At 41.7% G+C, this 15,245-nt stretch overlaps 1 protein-coding gene across 10 annotated transcripts in view; it reads right to left on the bottom strand.

Annotated features, from left to right (window-relative positions):
• DTNB (dystrobrevin, beta) overlaps nt 1-15,245 on the bottom strand; it is a 200,063-nt gene that overhangs the window by 136,705 nt on the left and 48,113 nt on the right. For all 10 annotated transcript variants that reach the window (XM_012727567.1, XM_012727562.1, XM_012727565.1 and 7 more), the window contains one exon: nt 7,983-8,068. In XM_012727567.1, the coding sequence (XP_012583021.1) occupies nt 7,983-8,068 (86 nt within the window). The remainder of the gene's footprint in view (nt 1-7,982; nt 8,069-15,245) is intronic.

Below are 15,245 nucleotides of genomic sequence, written 5' to 3'. Positions count from 1 at the left end.
GGCCCTCTTCTACCCACTTAATATTTCACCAAAACAGGAAATCAAACAGCCATTCATGGCTGTCTACCTATCTACCTACTGAGCCCTACCACGTGTGCATAACTGAAACACATAACTTTCTATTTATTGATATTTCACATTTCTCCATGGAGAATTTGTAGCCGCATACCTTTATCTCTTAGCATTTATAAACATGTTTATATAGGATGGTGTGCTCAAGGGTAAGCATACTGGTGAAAGAGTATGAAAGAAACTGTATTATATGTGTATATCCATATGCTAATGATGTCAGTTACACCTGTGAGGGAATTAATTTGACAGACACATAGGGCATGTTTAAAATGTTCACTCAGTGATTTCCATAGTAGAACATCAAAAACTCATAAAAACTCTTCTATCCCAATATACTTTGATATCATAAGAGACTATTTTTACATAAAGTCTAACACAGCAGATGAGATGGAAGTTTTCAGTATTATTACTATTTTTAAAACTTTTTTTTTTTTTTGGTGATTTTTCCATATCGAGTTAGCTATTCTTTTCTTTCATCCATAGTTTGGGGGCAGGAGGAGTGAAAAATAACTAGAAGCTCAAAAAAGACATGTAACCTTAACTTTTTTTCAAACTATTGAACTTTCTTACAAATGAATCAATGAATTAAGTGTGGACAGAAAATAATTTCCTGAGACCTTTCCAAACAGAATTTTGAGAAGTCATATTTATTCATAATGAACAGGAATACAGAAGTATAACATTTTTACATATACGAGAGAGAGAAAGAGAAATACAGAGAACACATATTTCAATTCCTGGAGTTCTAGGTGCAGAAAAAGACATGTAACATATATTAATCAAAGAAAGATAATGTCAGATTATCAACTACATGGGGTTATGTTTAAGGCATTAAAAAGCAGGTAATTCTCAAAGGTCTGAAAATCATCAGCATATCCTCTCATTATAGCTGCTAGTTTAAATTAAAGAGAAAAGACTAAATGCCCATACATGCAGGGAGAATCCAGTAAGAGACTAAAGGAAGTCTGGTCCTGGGGCAAGAGCAGCGAATGCACTGGCAAACACACACTAAGTCCCTACTGTGCGGTCTGAGTGCCAAGCACTCTGCCAGAGCTTTCAAAACACAACAAAGAAGTAAGATATGGTTTTCATCCCCCAAGAAACTGTCCGTGTAGCTGGGAAAACTGCATACATATGAAGCAAAGAAAAATGACACACAAACTGGCTCTAAACAGAACAGAGAGAGGAGAGGCAGGGGACACTGGTCAAGCCGCACTACGGGTCTGCCACTACCATAGTGAACTGTTGCTGACTCTGCCAGCAGTCACCCAAAGTCATGACTCCCTTCTCCCTTAATAAGAGAACATTAATTTTGTTTTGTACTGTGACATAGCCAACTAAGAAATTAAACTTTTCAGCTTCCGGTTAGTAACCATATGACTAAGTACTGGCCAATGAGATTATAAACAGGATTGTGAGGGCCTTTCAGGAAAATGGTCTACTAAGAAAGATGACGAAGCTGGAGAGGCCCTTTCTCCCTTTGCTACCTGGAATATCACCATGGCAGCTGGAGCTCCGGCAGCCACCTTACACTGGAAGGTGATCTCAGCTTTGACGGAAGTCACGCACTAGAATGGCAGGAAGGGGAGAGAGAGCTTAGGTCCTGGTAACATGCAGCTGCCATGCCAGCCTGCACCCCTACCCCTTTACCTGTTTACACAAAGATGCTATAATCCTGGGTTTTTATATTCAAGCAATCCCTAATATTTAGCGCTACTATACTTCATTAAATATTATCTATTCATTTAAATTTAAATTTTATTGATAAGGAAACTATCTTTGAAAGGTTACTTGTTTAAGGTTAAAAGAGTCACTAACAAGTAGCTGAATCAAGATTTAGAAGATACACTTATTCCACTCTAGAGAAATTCCATTATACCACACTGATTCAAAAGTAATTTAGGATAGGGACAAAAAAATAAAAGCAGGAATTATCCAGAAAGTTTTAAAATAAAGGAACTTAGAAGCAAGGTTTTGAAAGTAGGATTTAGATCTTGACATCAAATCAGTTAGGAGTGGAGACTGGGAGCACAACAGAAGAAGAGGAAGATGAAAGTCTGCATCGTGGTGGGGGCGGGGGGATGCAGGGAACAGGGCACTATAGAGGACAGTCTCTGAGAGAAGCTGACATTGAGAATAAAGAGAACCAAGGATTGAAAAGTATCTATAATGAGAAAAAAGGTCGAAAGCACAAAGCAATTTGGATTTGGTTTAAAAACTCTTAAGCAGAGAAGAAATAGGTAGAAAGCCAGGTTACAAGATCATTGGGCTGTTAGTGACTGGCAGAAATAATAAAAGGAGAAAAGGACTGGAGATAACAGTTGGAAACCTTAGACAGACCCAGAGATGAGGCACGAGCGTGTGGCCCACAGCCGCGACTATATCACATCAACTCAAACACATCAATGCAGGAAAACGCAGGGGAAGGCAGACCGGACTAGGAAATGGATTTTTACGTGTACAACTTTGAAAAACAATGAAAAAGTTACAGAAGCTAACTTCCATTTTTGTTTTCTTTCAATAACAGAAGAATTCATGCAGGAAAAAACATACCCAGCTGTGAACATAACATGAGTATCTGCCTCATCAGCACCGTTCCAGGGCCTCCACCCCCAGACAGAAACAGACTGCCGGCCAATGCAGAGCAGAGCGGCAGCCGGAGCACTCCCAGAAGGCTCGTGAGCAGCAGAGTCCACGAAGAGCAATGTTTGTAGAAGGAAGCGCACAGTGGCTTAATTTTTAAATAACTGATTGCGGTTTTTAAAATGAGCAAAATAACCATCCATCAAACCTGGATGGAAACACTGGGCTCACACAGGACACGGCACACTGCCAGGTGCCAGCTTCTCGATACCCACCTGACCTCACCACCCCTGACCTCCGACCATATTCGAAAGGCAATATGCGTCACTAAAAAAGTGACTTCCGGCCTTTTCTGCACACTAAGTCTGAGCAGGTTTCTGGAAAAGTTTTTACTGACTTAATAGAGGCATCTTTTTCTTTTCACTGCTCAGACTGGGTCCACTGGGCTGTGGCAGATCAGTGCTGACCCAACCAGGAAAGCACAGGAGGAGGGAGCCCCAGCCTTGCAGGCATGGCACAAACTCTGACCTTACAGCCACGGCTTATTTTTACATAAGGAAAAAAAAAGAAGAAGAAGAAATCCAACGTGTTTAAGTCACTGTCAGCCAACCTCTCTGTTGCTGCTTGCTGTGCTCATAACTAAATAAACCGGCAAAGTACTGACTTGTGGCCTCTGCTGTGGAAATATTCAAGACCAGAGTCTTTAGCCACCAAGAGCACGAGATCACAGATGCTCGGCTGCCCGGTGGAGAAGGCGTGTGCACCCACACTGACAAGTCTGCACCTGGGGTTCACTGAAGAACTGCCCCATCCATCAAAAAGAAAAGTATTATTTTTAGCTACATTTAGTTATTATGTTATAGATAACAGATTCAAAGTGGTAAAAAATTACTTTTTCATTCACGAAAAAAGAAACTGAAATAGGGCTATGTTATAAGAGAATGAGGAAAAACATGTTTGTTGGACTGTTAACTTGTTTTAATAAGAAAAAATATTTCACCTTACATGAAGTATGACAATAAATCTAGGTATAATTTACTACATATATAAAAGAATGATCTTACCAAAAAATTAACAAGACAATAAAATTTAATGAAAATATCCAAAAATTAAACTAGCCCTCTAATTAAAGGCTTAAACCCTCTGGCATTAAGGGCCTAAATTATTTCCCAGATCACTGGTTAATTTCCCCAGTAATTTTCTTTCTATTTATACACCTCTGAAAGAAGGTATATTAATTCCCCCATTAATTGTTTCCAGATAAAAATGTAGGCTTTCTCCCTAGTGAAAAACCCACAATCAGTCATTAAATGCACACATGTACACATTTTTTAAAATATTCTGCCCTTCGTGGAATGGCAAACTAATGCCACTACCATCATCACAGTTCTTTTGTTTTGGTGGTAAGACCCCCGGTTTTGCTCATCGCACCTGCCCATCTACCCACTCCCCTTTCATTTTCACAGAGCCCACCACCTACCTGCGCAAGAGTTAAGACTTTTTATAATAGGGTCAACCTAGAAATAGACAGCCATTTTCTTTTGTTACTTTTCCCTTACAAATAACTCTCATCTCTTGTCATCTTTCTATCAACTCAGCAACCTAGATCACAAAAACATACACACATCTGTATGTTTATGAATACCTAACTGTAAGTAACTCCAAGTGCCTAGCTTATTCCCAGACTCATGAGTACTCCCACAACATAAGTGTTGGGTGTAGAGGGGCTGGAGGATGGGACTCGGTCTGTGTCGGGTTCCATTGTTGACTCCGCCAGGAACCACCTGAGACAAGGCTCCAGGCCTCTCTTGGTTCTTGTTTGTTTTTCTTATTCATAAAATACAGATTTGGGCCTTATCTCTTACTTGCATCCAGTTCTAAACACTTTGGTTACCTAAGAAATGTAAACGTGGACATCACTCCTTCAGGCTCAACATCCGCTTCTGGCTAATGAGCAAGCGGGTGACTAACAGAACCAGCAGGGACACTAAAGCCTGGAGCTGGGCGGCCAAGTTCTGACCAGGTGAAGCTACTTATCACTTCAAAGGCTGGCCCTCTGCAGTTGCCAAGGAGATCAGAACAGGAAAGCCTCAAGTCATCTTCTCCCTGGTTACTGATTGTGGTCTATCACAAACCTAACTATATAAAGGCTGATGTTATAAAACATCTTTATGCTGCCACCCCGAGACTATCTATTATTGTATCTGTATACTTTGTTCTCTCTCCATTTGCATAGCAAATTACTTTAACACATGTAAGCATTTTGAACAGAAACTTAATTGCACAGGCATTGTATTTAAGAGTCAAGTATCCCCAAAATGTAACTGAGTTCTTACTTATAGACACTAAGGATGTTTCACATTTTCAAGTATTATGAAAAGTTTGCCACAAATGAACACACAACTCATGGCGCCCCCCATTAACGCTTCAGGTAAATTCGGCCAGTTTATGTCAGTGATGTGGAAGTCCTTACAGTATCCCTGACACATACTGTTAGACTGTCCTGCAAAATCACAGTATCAGTTTGTAAAAGAAGTTTCAAATAAATTGCAAGAATCAGCCATCCTGATCTTTTGGTGCAACAGGTGAGCTCTGAATAGGAGGTAACAACGAGCAGAATTAGCCAAGTAATACATCACATAAATTAGCTAACAATAAAGTATGATGTAATAAATAATGTCTATAAATTTTGTTCTCTGAGACTTTAGGGATGAGGATTGAAATTACTGAGTCTTAATCATGCTTGTAACTAAAGTCAGTATTCTGATAAGTCCCTGGTAATTGGAATTCCAGCTTACCTTTGAAGCAAAGATACAACCCGTAAGAGCTACAACAATGAACCATTTCTACAAAGGAATGACAGACGCCTACGCACAAAACTCTCTCAAAAGAGATCTGAAAAGTTCAATAAAGAAATGTTTCAAACCAAAAACACAATAGTTAAGTCACTGCAAATACTATCTTGACACTAAAAAAAGTAAACAAGAAATGGGAAGAAAATTACAGGAAAAAAATCTAAAACAAAAGGCAAAATGCAGAAAGATCAAAATAAAAGAAGAAAAGGTAGAAACACTACAGCATGCCCCTAAGTCAGAAAACCTAGTTCAATGGGAAGCTGAGGGAAGTGTCACCAGCGGAACGAGGCGGAGAGTCTGAGAGCAGAACGGAAGGAGCAGCGAAAGACAGTGAGCAGGTGGCCAGACATCGCCAAAAGGGCTGAGGCAGCGTCACCGCTCTCACATCCTGGCTGCTCCTCAGTCGCCTCAGCTATGCTGGGCAGAGCTGAGAAGAGAAAGCAGGGGAGAAAGGGGGTTCTCATAGTCGCCAAGATGACACAGCTCGAGCGCTTCTTGCACACATTTGAGTAACCACTTCTGCCCACAGTTGCAGAGATGCAAGAGCACAGTGACAGTAAATGAGAAGTCAAGAGCTTTCCAGAGGCTGGTAACATCATCACATTTACCAATGACAAAGAACACACACAGCAGCAGCACCAGCACCTCCACCAAAAATTCATGAACAAAAGAAAAGCAAAATCAGGAAATGTGAGAAGGGCAAACAGCCCAGAATCTCACAATCAGCCTAAAATGCATCAGAAATGCCATCCCCAAGAGATGAGAATATTTAAATTATGACCAATGAGCTCTGTTTAAAATAAAAAGGACAAGACCATACTTAAAGTGGTTCCTGTCCTTAATGACAAAAATTTAAAAATGGAGACAGGTTTCAATAACCTGAAGCTTTGACTTATGTTGAACATCTTGCTCTAGCCAAGATAATTACAGTGCAATAAAAATAATGTAACAAAGCTACAGATGGCAAAGAAATGACAATTCTGAACAAGGAGATGATAAAGACACCATATTTGAAATCTGAGTAACATAAACATTAGTACTTAGTGACAGCGAGGCTGTCACTTGCTACAAGTAAATGAGAAGCAAAGAGTTTTCCAGTGACAGGTATTTGTCCCGAGCTGGCCATGCACATTTCTGTGCCACGTGGATATTGGTGACTTGAGTTCCTCCAAGACAACCAGAAGACACATTTTTTAAAATTGCCATGCAGATCCTTTCCACATTTTGTACAGTACTAGAAATTGTGTTTTCTCAATAACAGAGAAAACACTAGACCAAAATATTCTCGAAGATCTTTCTTTAGAGTATCTAAACCTCTAAGGAGCCATCTAGCTATGTGAGAAAAGGCACAGAAAACAAATGCGTCTATGAAGTAATCTTGCCCAAAAGCTTGCACTTGAATCAAGCTTCTGAATATCTCAATTTAGGGGGGAAAAATGTGTGCCACAGAGGGATGTCATATAACGATCAAAATCTACATGAAAAATGCTAGTGGACAGATGAACCAATTTCTCTGACACACCAGTTCAGAGGTGCAATCTCAGCACCTCACTAAACCCCACAGCTTCAACTTCATCACCTCCCTGAAACCTGCCAGTTTTCCTCTTTGGCTACTTCGACTTGGCACTTTGAACATCACACTGGGTCACGTGTGTCTCCATCCCCGCATGACAACAGTGGGCTCTAAAGTTAGACAGGCTGAGAAATCCCAGCTCTGCCCTCAGTTAACTCTTCTATAAGACAGAGGAAAATACCGCTACTACGCAAAGACATGTGAAAGTCTCAGCAGGAAGGTATACATACAGCACCTGGCACAATGCTTGCCATGTCTCAGGCAGTGAGGAGCCAACTTGCGAATAAATGAAAATCATAAACAGAAATATTAAATACTTATCTTTGATTTTATCTAAGCAACTTCTCAGGGCATCTAGTGAATAATGAAATGCCAAAACACCACAGAAGAACAAATAAGGGAAGATCGTTAAAAAAAGGTTACTGGTTTCCAAATCATTGAGCCTGATGTAAAGGGAATGGGGAAGAGTTTAACCACAGCACGTAGCTACCCCTGACAAGAAATATAGGTACTAAGAAAAGGCTACACTTGACCAAACCTGGTGAAGTAAATTTATTTTCTAAGTGAGCAACATAATCATCTTGAAGCACAATCCTTAATAATATCGAAAACATGTTTTAAAACCATTAATATCAACATTTACTCTGAATGTCCTCAGTTTTATTTTAAATTAAAAAAAAAAGCACTAACAAATTAATTCACCAACTTGTGCATCTGAACAGTAGGTGGCATGACTTACATACTCTGAGCCAGCCGCTGCAAAGTGAGCCAAGTGATAGTAAAAAAAGTTAAAGTTTTAGAAGTTCAGTACAGCAGTGTCCAAAATTCTGAAAACATTCACTTAAAACTAAAGTTCTTACTTGAAAATAAAATATTTCAAATAATATGAGGATACTTACATCTCAGTTTGTCCAGCATTTTCCCACCACACATGGTTGCTAACATAGCTTTAACTGAAAATACCGTCAGCTTGCCTCGGCCCTCACTGCAAAATAAATGATATTAGAAATAATTGCGATCTGAAACCACACACACAAAAAAAACCCAAGTGTATCGCTGAACAGTGAGAAATTACAGATGCCACCTTTACAGGTTACAATATCACCACATTTAAAAACCAACCATTCTTTTTCTTTGTAGAATTAAGCTTCATCCATGCTTAGTAAATAATGCTTAAACTGAATTATTTGGAAATGCATTTTTAGAAACAGTCTGTAAAGCAGTTTCTACCGACATGTAGGCAGAGGCCAAAAAAGGATAAACCTGAAGTAAATTTCCTATCAACTTAGCCTGTGTCTACACCTGAGGTTGGACTCATTCAAAACTGCGGTTCAAACAATGATGCAGAAATGTGCCCTTGCATCAGGATGCTGTAAGAGTTTATAGCTACTAGAAAGTACACACGGCAATGAAAGGCAATGAAATGTTATGGCACAGCGGTTTTTACTGTAACACCTGGCTTTTACTGTAACAACTTTGTGGCCAAGTGTTCACTCCTAGAAGCTCATCGTCTCTCAACTCTCACACCACCACTGTGAGACAAGTGAAGGGGAAGGAACACTAATATTAATTCTTTTAGAACTGGTGAACTGCAGACCAAACGTGAATTCCCCAAGGCAGCACCCCACGCCCCGCCACAGCAAAACATCAGCACACCCCTGACCAAGGATGCCCACTGAGCTGAGCACCCAGCAACACCTGGTTTCATAGCACATGAAATCTTTACTAGCTGTTAAGTTATCATATGTAAATAAGCAATGGGCTCTTGTGCTAATTTCATGAGATTATGCTTACAGTTTCATAGTAACTTAAAAGTAAAACACCTACAGTAACGATACCACTTTGGTTTTGAAAAGCACGCGCCAGGGTCTCCCTGGTGGCACAAGGGTGAAGTCTCAGCACAGTGAAGCTGTCCACAGCCACTGCAGTGAGCTCCATCCCGGCCAGGGGGTGACCCACATGTGCAGCAGACCTGCCTGTCTGCCCGCTGCTCCCCTCAGCAGTGTTTCAGTAGACCCACCTGTTCTGCTCCCCACTCTGTCTCTGGTGAATCCACTCACCCCTGCACCTCTGGCCTGTACCCCAGATCTTGGATGCATAAATAAATAAACCTTTGAAAAAAGTATTTCATCATCTTTCCTATCTACTTTCAACCATTTCTTCCCTTCATGCCAGTTGTACAGCATCTCGACAATCCCCCACCTAACAAACCCTGCTTCTCTCCTGTCTACTGCACTCTCTTTACTATGTGTATGTGAACAAGTGTTTACCACCCACCATTTTATTTATGGTGAGAAGATATGCATCTAGTGCGAGGGAACACTCAACAGGGCACAGGGTAAGATACCCTCTGCAAAGCAGAGGGTATCTAAGTATGAGGAAGGCAGAAGTGTCTGAGGTTAAGGACCAGAGTAACTGGGAGGAGAGTAAGGATGCTGAGTGAACCCTGAGGTTTAAGAATCTGTCTGTAAGCATGAAACTGCTCCTGAGGATGGGGGCGTGGGCTCAGGCCTAACTAATCCTCCCCACTTAACAATGCTTCCCGCATTTAAAAATTGAGGTTCAAAGTTTCAACAATCAAAAGTTTTACATACCCTCCCAAAAAAATGGCATAAGAAACTTACAAGTACCTATTTAAAATCCTTACATAACAACCTAAGTGTAAATGAACATAAAGAAGTAAGCATCCGATACAATCAGTGACGGAGTGACTCAAAGTTCTTTCTCAAACTGTGGCACTGATAGTTTTCTCTCCAAAAACAAGGTCCCACACGTAGCCCCCAGCTCTCAGTTACTCCTCCTGTCGGCTAAACTCGGCCTTTACTCCCGCTTGCATACTTGCTTCCCCGTGAGGCCAACACTAACTGCCCCAAAGCCAAGGGAAAATGTTACCTTTACCTTTCTAACAATTCATAGACACGCCTGCATTCTTCCTCTACAATTAGAGGCAGCAGTAAGAAACTGCCGTCAATTAGCAGCCTAACAGCCTATGATTGTGCCCTTTCTCTAACTGATTCTTTCTTAGAAAAACTCATTCTTGAGCCTGCCCACCAAACGTCTGAACCGAATCCATGCACATGGTCACAGAAAACTGAAGGGCTGGCTGCCACTGCCCCTGCCATATCGCTTCACCAGCATCTAGGCTCTCATTAGTGCCAACGTAAACTCCAAGTTCCTGTCAGAATGAATTCTCTTCAAACAATATTTAGAAAAGATCTTTAATTTGTTTTTATTGCAAAAAAAAAAAAAAAGTGACTCGGGCCCTCCCTGGTGGCGCAGCAGGTTAAAGCACAGCACTAAGAAGCTAAAGCCGCTTCCACATGAGTTCGATCCCCGCCTGCCCCGGAGGTGACCACATGGCGCAGCAGACCTCTCCTGACCCGCCCGCTGCTCCCCTCAGCAGTGTACTTCGTCGATCTGCCTGTTCTGTTCCCTGCTCTGTCCCTGGTGAAGCCTCTCACCACCTCTGTACCTCTGGCCTGTACCCCAGTTCTGTATACACAAATAATCTTTAAAAAAAAAAAAAAGTGACTCAGATCGAGTCAGTGACAGCTGCAGAGCAGATCAGAAAGTCAATATTTAAGAAGTATTGCATCAGTGAATGACTCCCCGTAACAATACAAGAATGGAGGCAAGCAGGTAGTATCTGCTGAGGGTGACAGGTGAGAGAAAATCTGTTATTTTAACCCCATCCAAACAGAATCTCCCTCAGTAAGGAACAAGACCACTGTCTTTCTCAGACCTGCATGATTCATTTCCATAAACCTATCATTTTACAGTCTGACAATAAACTGTGTACGTGACTTCTAAAATGTTCTTTATTATCCAGCACTGAGAAAACACCATTATTAGCGCTGCGCCCAGCTAGGCAGACAGTGAGTCACCCCGAGTAAACACTGTCATGTCGTGACTTGCAGGCACCTTCGGAAGCCCCTGCAGGCTCCACCTGTGTGCCCTGGGGGATGTGCTCTTTCAGTCTGTGAAGTCTCAGGTTCTACCCAGCTATATATGTGCTTGATATGTAGGCTACCCCAATTGGGATGATGGCTGCAGCTCCACACTATCTAATAAGAGTTTGCTATTCAAATTAATACTTCTGGAAACAAGACTACAGGGAGCACTTTTTCTTAAGAAAACAAGCTGTTTCAACATCCTCAGCAAACAATAGCAGATGCTGCCAACCGTAAATTAGTGCTTCTCCATGAACGCAGACTTTAGAAACACCATTACCAGCCCAATTAGCTCATGTAGCTAAAACTAATAAGAGCATTTCTTAGTTTTTGAAAAACATATTTTTCCAATTAATCCTCATTTATGGAACTCACAGTGAATGGATGATGCAATCATCACTGTAAATCAAGAATCCATTTGGCAAATGTCAACTACCTTAATCAAGTAAAATCAACTTAAAATATTACTCAATTTTATCTCAATCAGAATGCCTGCTGCTTTTCACTCCAACTTTACAAATATTTATTAGTAATCCAAGGTTGTATTTATTGAGGAGTAAAAGGAATAGAAGATTGGATCTCTGCCTTCAAGGACTTCTTAATTTTGCTGAAGCAGTTCAGAGATTGTATGGCTGAAAATTCCGATACTGACACGTATTGCAGGGACGATGGGGCAGGCAACGAAAAGGCAGGATACAGAGTAGGCAGAAACCTGTGTGGAACCCTGAGAAATGAGACATTCAGACAGACGAAGAGACAAGTGTACGCTCAGGCAGATGGGAAAGAGCCCCACAAGGAATGGAGGGGAAGGAAACGTGTCCTGTTGGAAAAATTAAGAGGAGCTTCAGTCGCATAATGAGAGCTTAGTGTGAGCAGGGGTTAAGGAAGATACCAGTTACTCCTGAAGGGCAACCTTCAGGGAAGAGGTTTCTGAGGCGGGAAGTCACAGGATGAAAGGTGGAGGTGAGGACTGAATGAATGGAGAATTCTCCGTTCTCCATTACTACTTCTCTCCTGTTTCAGAAAAAATCAGGCAAGGAAAAGCAACCCATTCTTGCCTTTCCCTAGAAAAACAAACAAAACAGAAAAAAAAAAAAACCTTACTAAAAGGAAACAATAAGGTAGAAATAAGGAAAAAAATTTCCCAAAAGATTAGCTAATTCAAACCCTTTGTAGACCTGTTTATAATAAAATCAAGAAGTGTCTACTCTGGAAACTGGCAGCCATGCATGACTTCTCAGGGGAGAAAAGAAAAGCTACAAAGTGAAAAACAAGCGCTGGGAAGAGGAGCAGGGGAACCTCAAGTTCACTCATTACTGCACCCTGAGTCATCCCAGCAGGCATCCCGCAGCTCCGCCTGCATGGTGCAGTCACACCTCACGTCACGCCGGCAGGCCCACAGCAGCACCCGGCACCGGAGGGCTCCACCGCTCCACAGCCAGCAGCTGTTCTGTCTGCATTTCGTGATGTTGCCCCTTCAGATTTCATCATTTTTCAGATTTATTTATTTATGCATTCAGAACTGCAGGACAGGCCAGAGGTACAGAGGGGTGAGAGGCTTCACCAGAGACAGAGCGGGGAGCAGAACAGGCAGATCGACGAAGTACACTGCTGAGGGGAGCAGCAGGAGAGAGAGGAGAGTCTGCCAGGCCCTGGGGGTCACCTCTGTGTCCTGGGATTGAGCACACCCTGAAATGACCTAAAGAGCTGCACCCTAACCCATTGTCCCACCAGGGAGGGCCTTCATCAATTCTTTAAAAGATTTATTTATTTATTTATGCATGCATGCATGCATGCAAGAGCTGGGTGCAGGCCAGAGGTGCAGGGGTGGTGAGAGGATTCACCAGACACAGAGTGGGGAGCAGAACAGGCCGACTGACTGAAATACCCTGTTAAGGTGAACAGTGGGCAGGATAGGAGAGGTCTGCTGTGCCATGTGGGTCCACTCCCTGGCCAGGGATCAAAATGGTACTACAGTTGCTGTGGATAGCTTGACAGTGCTGGGACTTAACCCCAGCACCATGAGGGAGGCCCCCAGATTTCATCTTTTTAAAACAATCAAAAGTTTCAGTTCACTATCTACCAGCTTCTGGAAATTTACGAAAAGAGCTATGATGTGGCCCTCCCTGGTGGCGCAGTGGGTTGGAGCGCAGCACTGCAAGCTGGCCACAGCCACTTCAGTGCGAGTTCAATCCCCAGTCCTGAAGGTGACCCACAAGGCATGGCAGACCTCTCCTGACCGCCCGCTGCTCCCCTCAGCAGTGTACTCCCTCGATCTGCCTGTTCTGCTCCCCACGCTGTCTCTGGTGAAGCTTCTTACTCCTCCACATCGCAGGCCTGTACCCCAGTTCTGTATGCATAAATAAATCCAATTAAAAATTTTTTAAGGCCCTCCCTGGTGGCGCAGTGGGTTGGAGCGCAGCACTGCAAGCTGGCCACAGCCACTTCAGTGCGAGTTCAATCCCCAGTCCTGAAGGTGACCCACAAGGCATGGCAGACCTCTCCTGACCCGCCCGCTGCTCCCCTCAGCAGTGTACTTCGCCGATCTGCCTGTTCTGCTCCCCACTCTGTCTTTGGTGAATCCTATCACCCTCCACATCTCTGGCCTGTACCCCAATTCTGTATGAATAAAAAAATAAATCTTAAAAAAAAAATTTTTTTTAAAAGACTCAGATCCTAAGTATATTAAAAAAAAAAAAAAAGAGCTGTGATGGGGTCCCATCCATTATGTGTGGGCATCAAAACTTCCCATCAGCAAGAGCTCTCACCTTACTTTATTCAGCTGACTTTTTCCCTGTCATCTTGAATTCATCTAAGAACAAGCAGAGATGGGAGTAAATATTGTCCACAATACATGAAATGTTTTGTGCCTTCCAGGACATTTGTGTTGTTTAAAGATTCTGATGAGGAAAATGTGATCTAATATTACTTTTAGACCTAATCCATTCCATAGTATGTCAGCTGGGCAGATTCTGAATTGAAGGAATATACTTGGTTTTACTAAAAATGCATAATTTTGCTTTGTTTTATACTATTTTGTTTTGAGCATTCATTAAAAGGGAATTAAGTAAACTTCAAAAGGTACCCAAATGAAACTCCTAAAACATGAATGAAAAAGTTCTCAGTCACATTTCCCTATTACACAAGGGTTTTTTCATATGAATCTACCATAAATTAAGTGTATAAGCGTCTTGACACTAGAGGATTCTTTGGATTATTCAAGTCAACAAGAGTGCTTTCTACTGTGTAATTTCAGATGGTAAACACAACTCTGACTCTTTCACACATATAGTCAATACTGACGTATTTTTAAGATTTTTATCCAAACCTAGTTTCCATTAGCTATATGATATTTTTATATGTTTGTTTCAGTTAAAGTAGAATGTGATTACATCCCTGAGCTTTCACTTTTGGTGAAGGCTGAAGACTCATTTAAAAAACAGTGCTGATGAAAAAACAAGAAAAATAAGATCTGATAATCAGATTAAGTAAAGAAATTTCTCAGCAATGCAACACAGAATAGTTTGCTTTCTTAAACAAGCAGAGGAAAACAGAACACAAAAACTATCCAAGAAAAATCCTCTGTCAAGATTAAACTATGAAAGTTTATAGTACGATTCAAAATATGGTAAATCATCTAAAATGTATGTATTTCATCAGAAATTGCTCTGGCTCAATCAGCAGCTGGCCCTGGGCCTGCCCATATAGCGACAAGATTACAGCAGCCCATAGACATGTAACTAGATATTAAAGTCACCAACGAAGCTAACAGATCATGGGTTAAAATGGTCCATCATTGTGTTCTGTTTAATTTACCTTCATAATGGCCTGGTAAGTCAAGTTTAAATTTGGGGGCGGGGGGACCTGGGGAGGCAGCTTGGGAACAGGGAGAAGAACCAAGATCAAAACACATTCCAGAGGTGGAAATGACACAGCTGTAACTGACGAGGATGTGGGAACTGAGGAAGAAGGGAGAATTAAATGTGACTCTCAGGCTTCAGATTTGAGGAACTCGGTAGATCATGGGATCACTTCACAAGAGAAGGAACCATGAATTTATGAGGCACTGCAGGGGTTTAGTGGTGAGTACTGTGGCTGTCTACTCACATCCAGTCCAACACCCTCCACTTGAGGCAAGGTTTGATGAAGGTGAGAATTAAACTACCCTCTGCCCCAGAGGCACAAATCCTGATTTTGCAAGGTAACAGCACA

Source organism: Condylura cristata, unplaced genomic scaffold (genome assembly GCF_000260355.1).
Source record: "Condylura cristata isolate star-nosed mole 26May11 unplaced genomic scaffold, ConCri1.0 scaffold00020, whole genome shotgun sequence".
NCBI lineage: Eukaryota > Metazoa > Chordata > Mammalia > Eulipotyphla > Talpidae > Condylura > Condylura cristata.
This window is presented reverse-complemented; position numbering and strand designations above follow the sequence as displayed.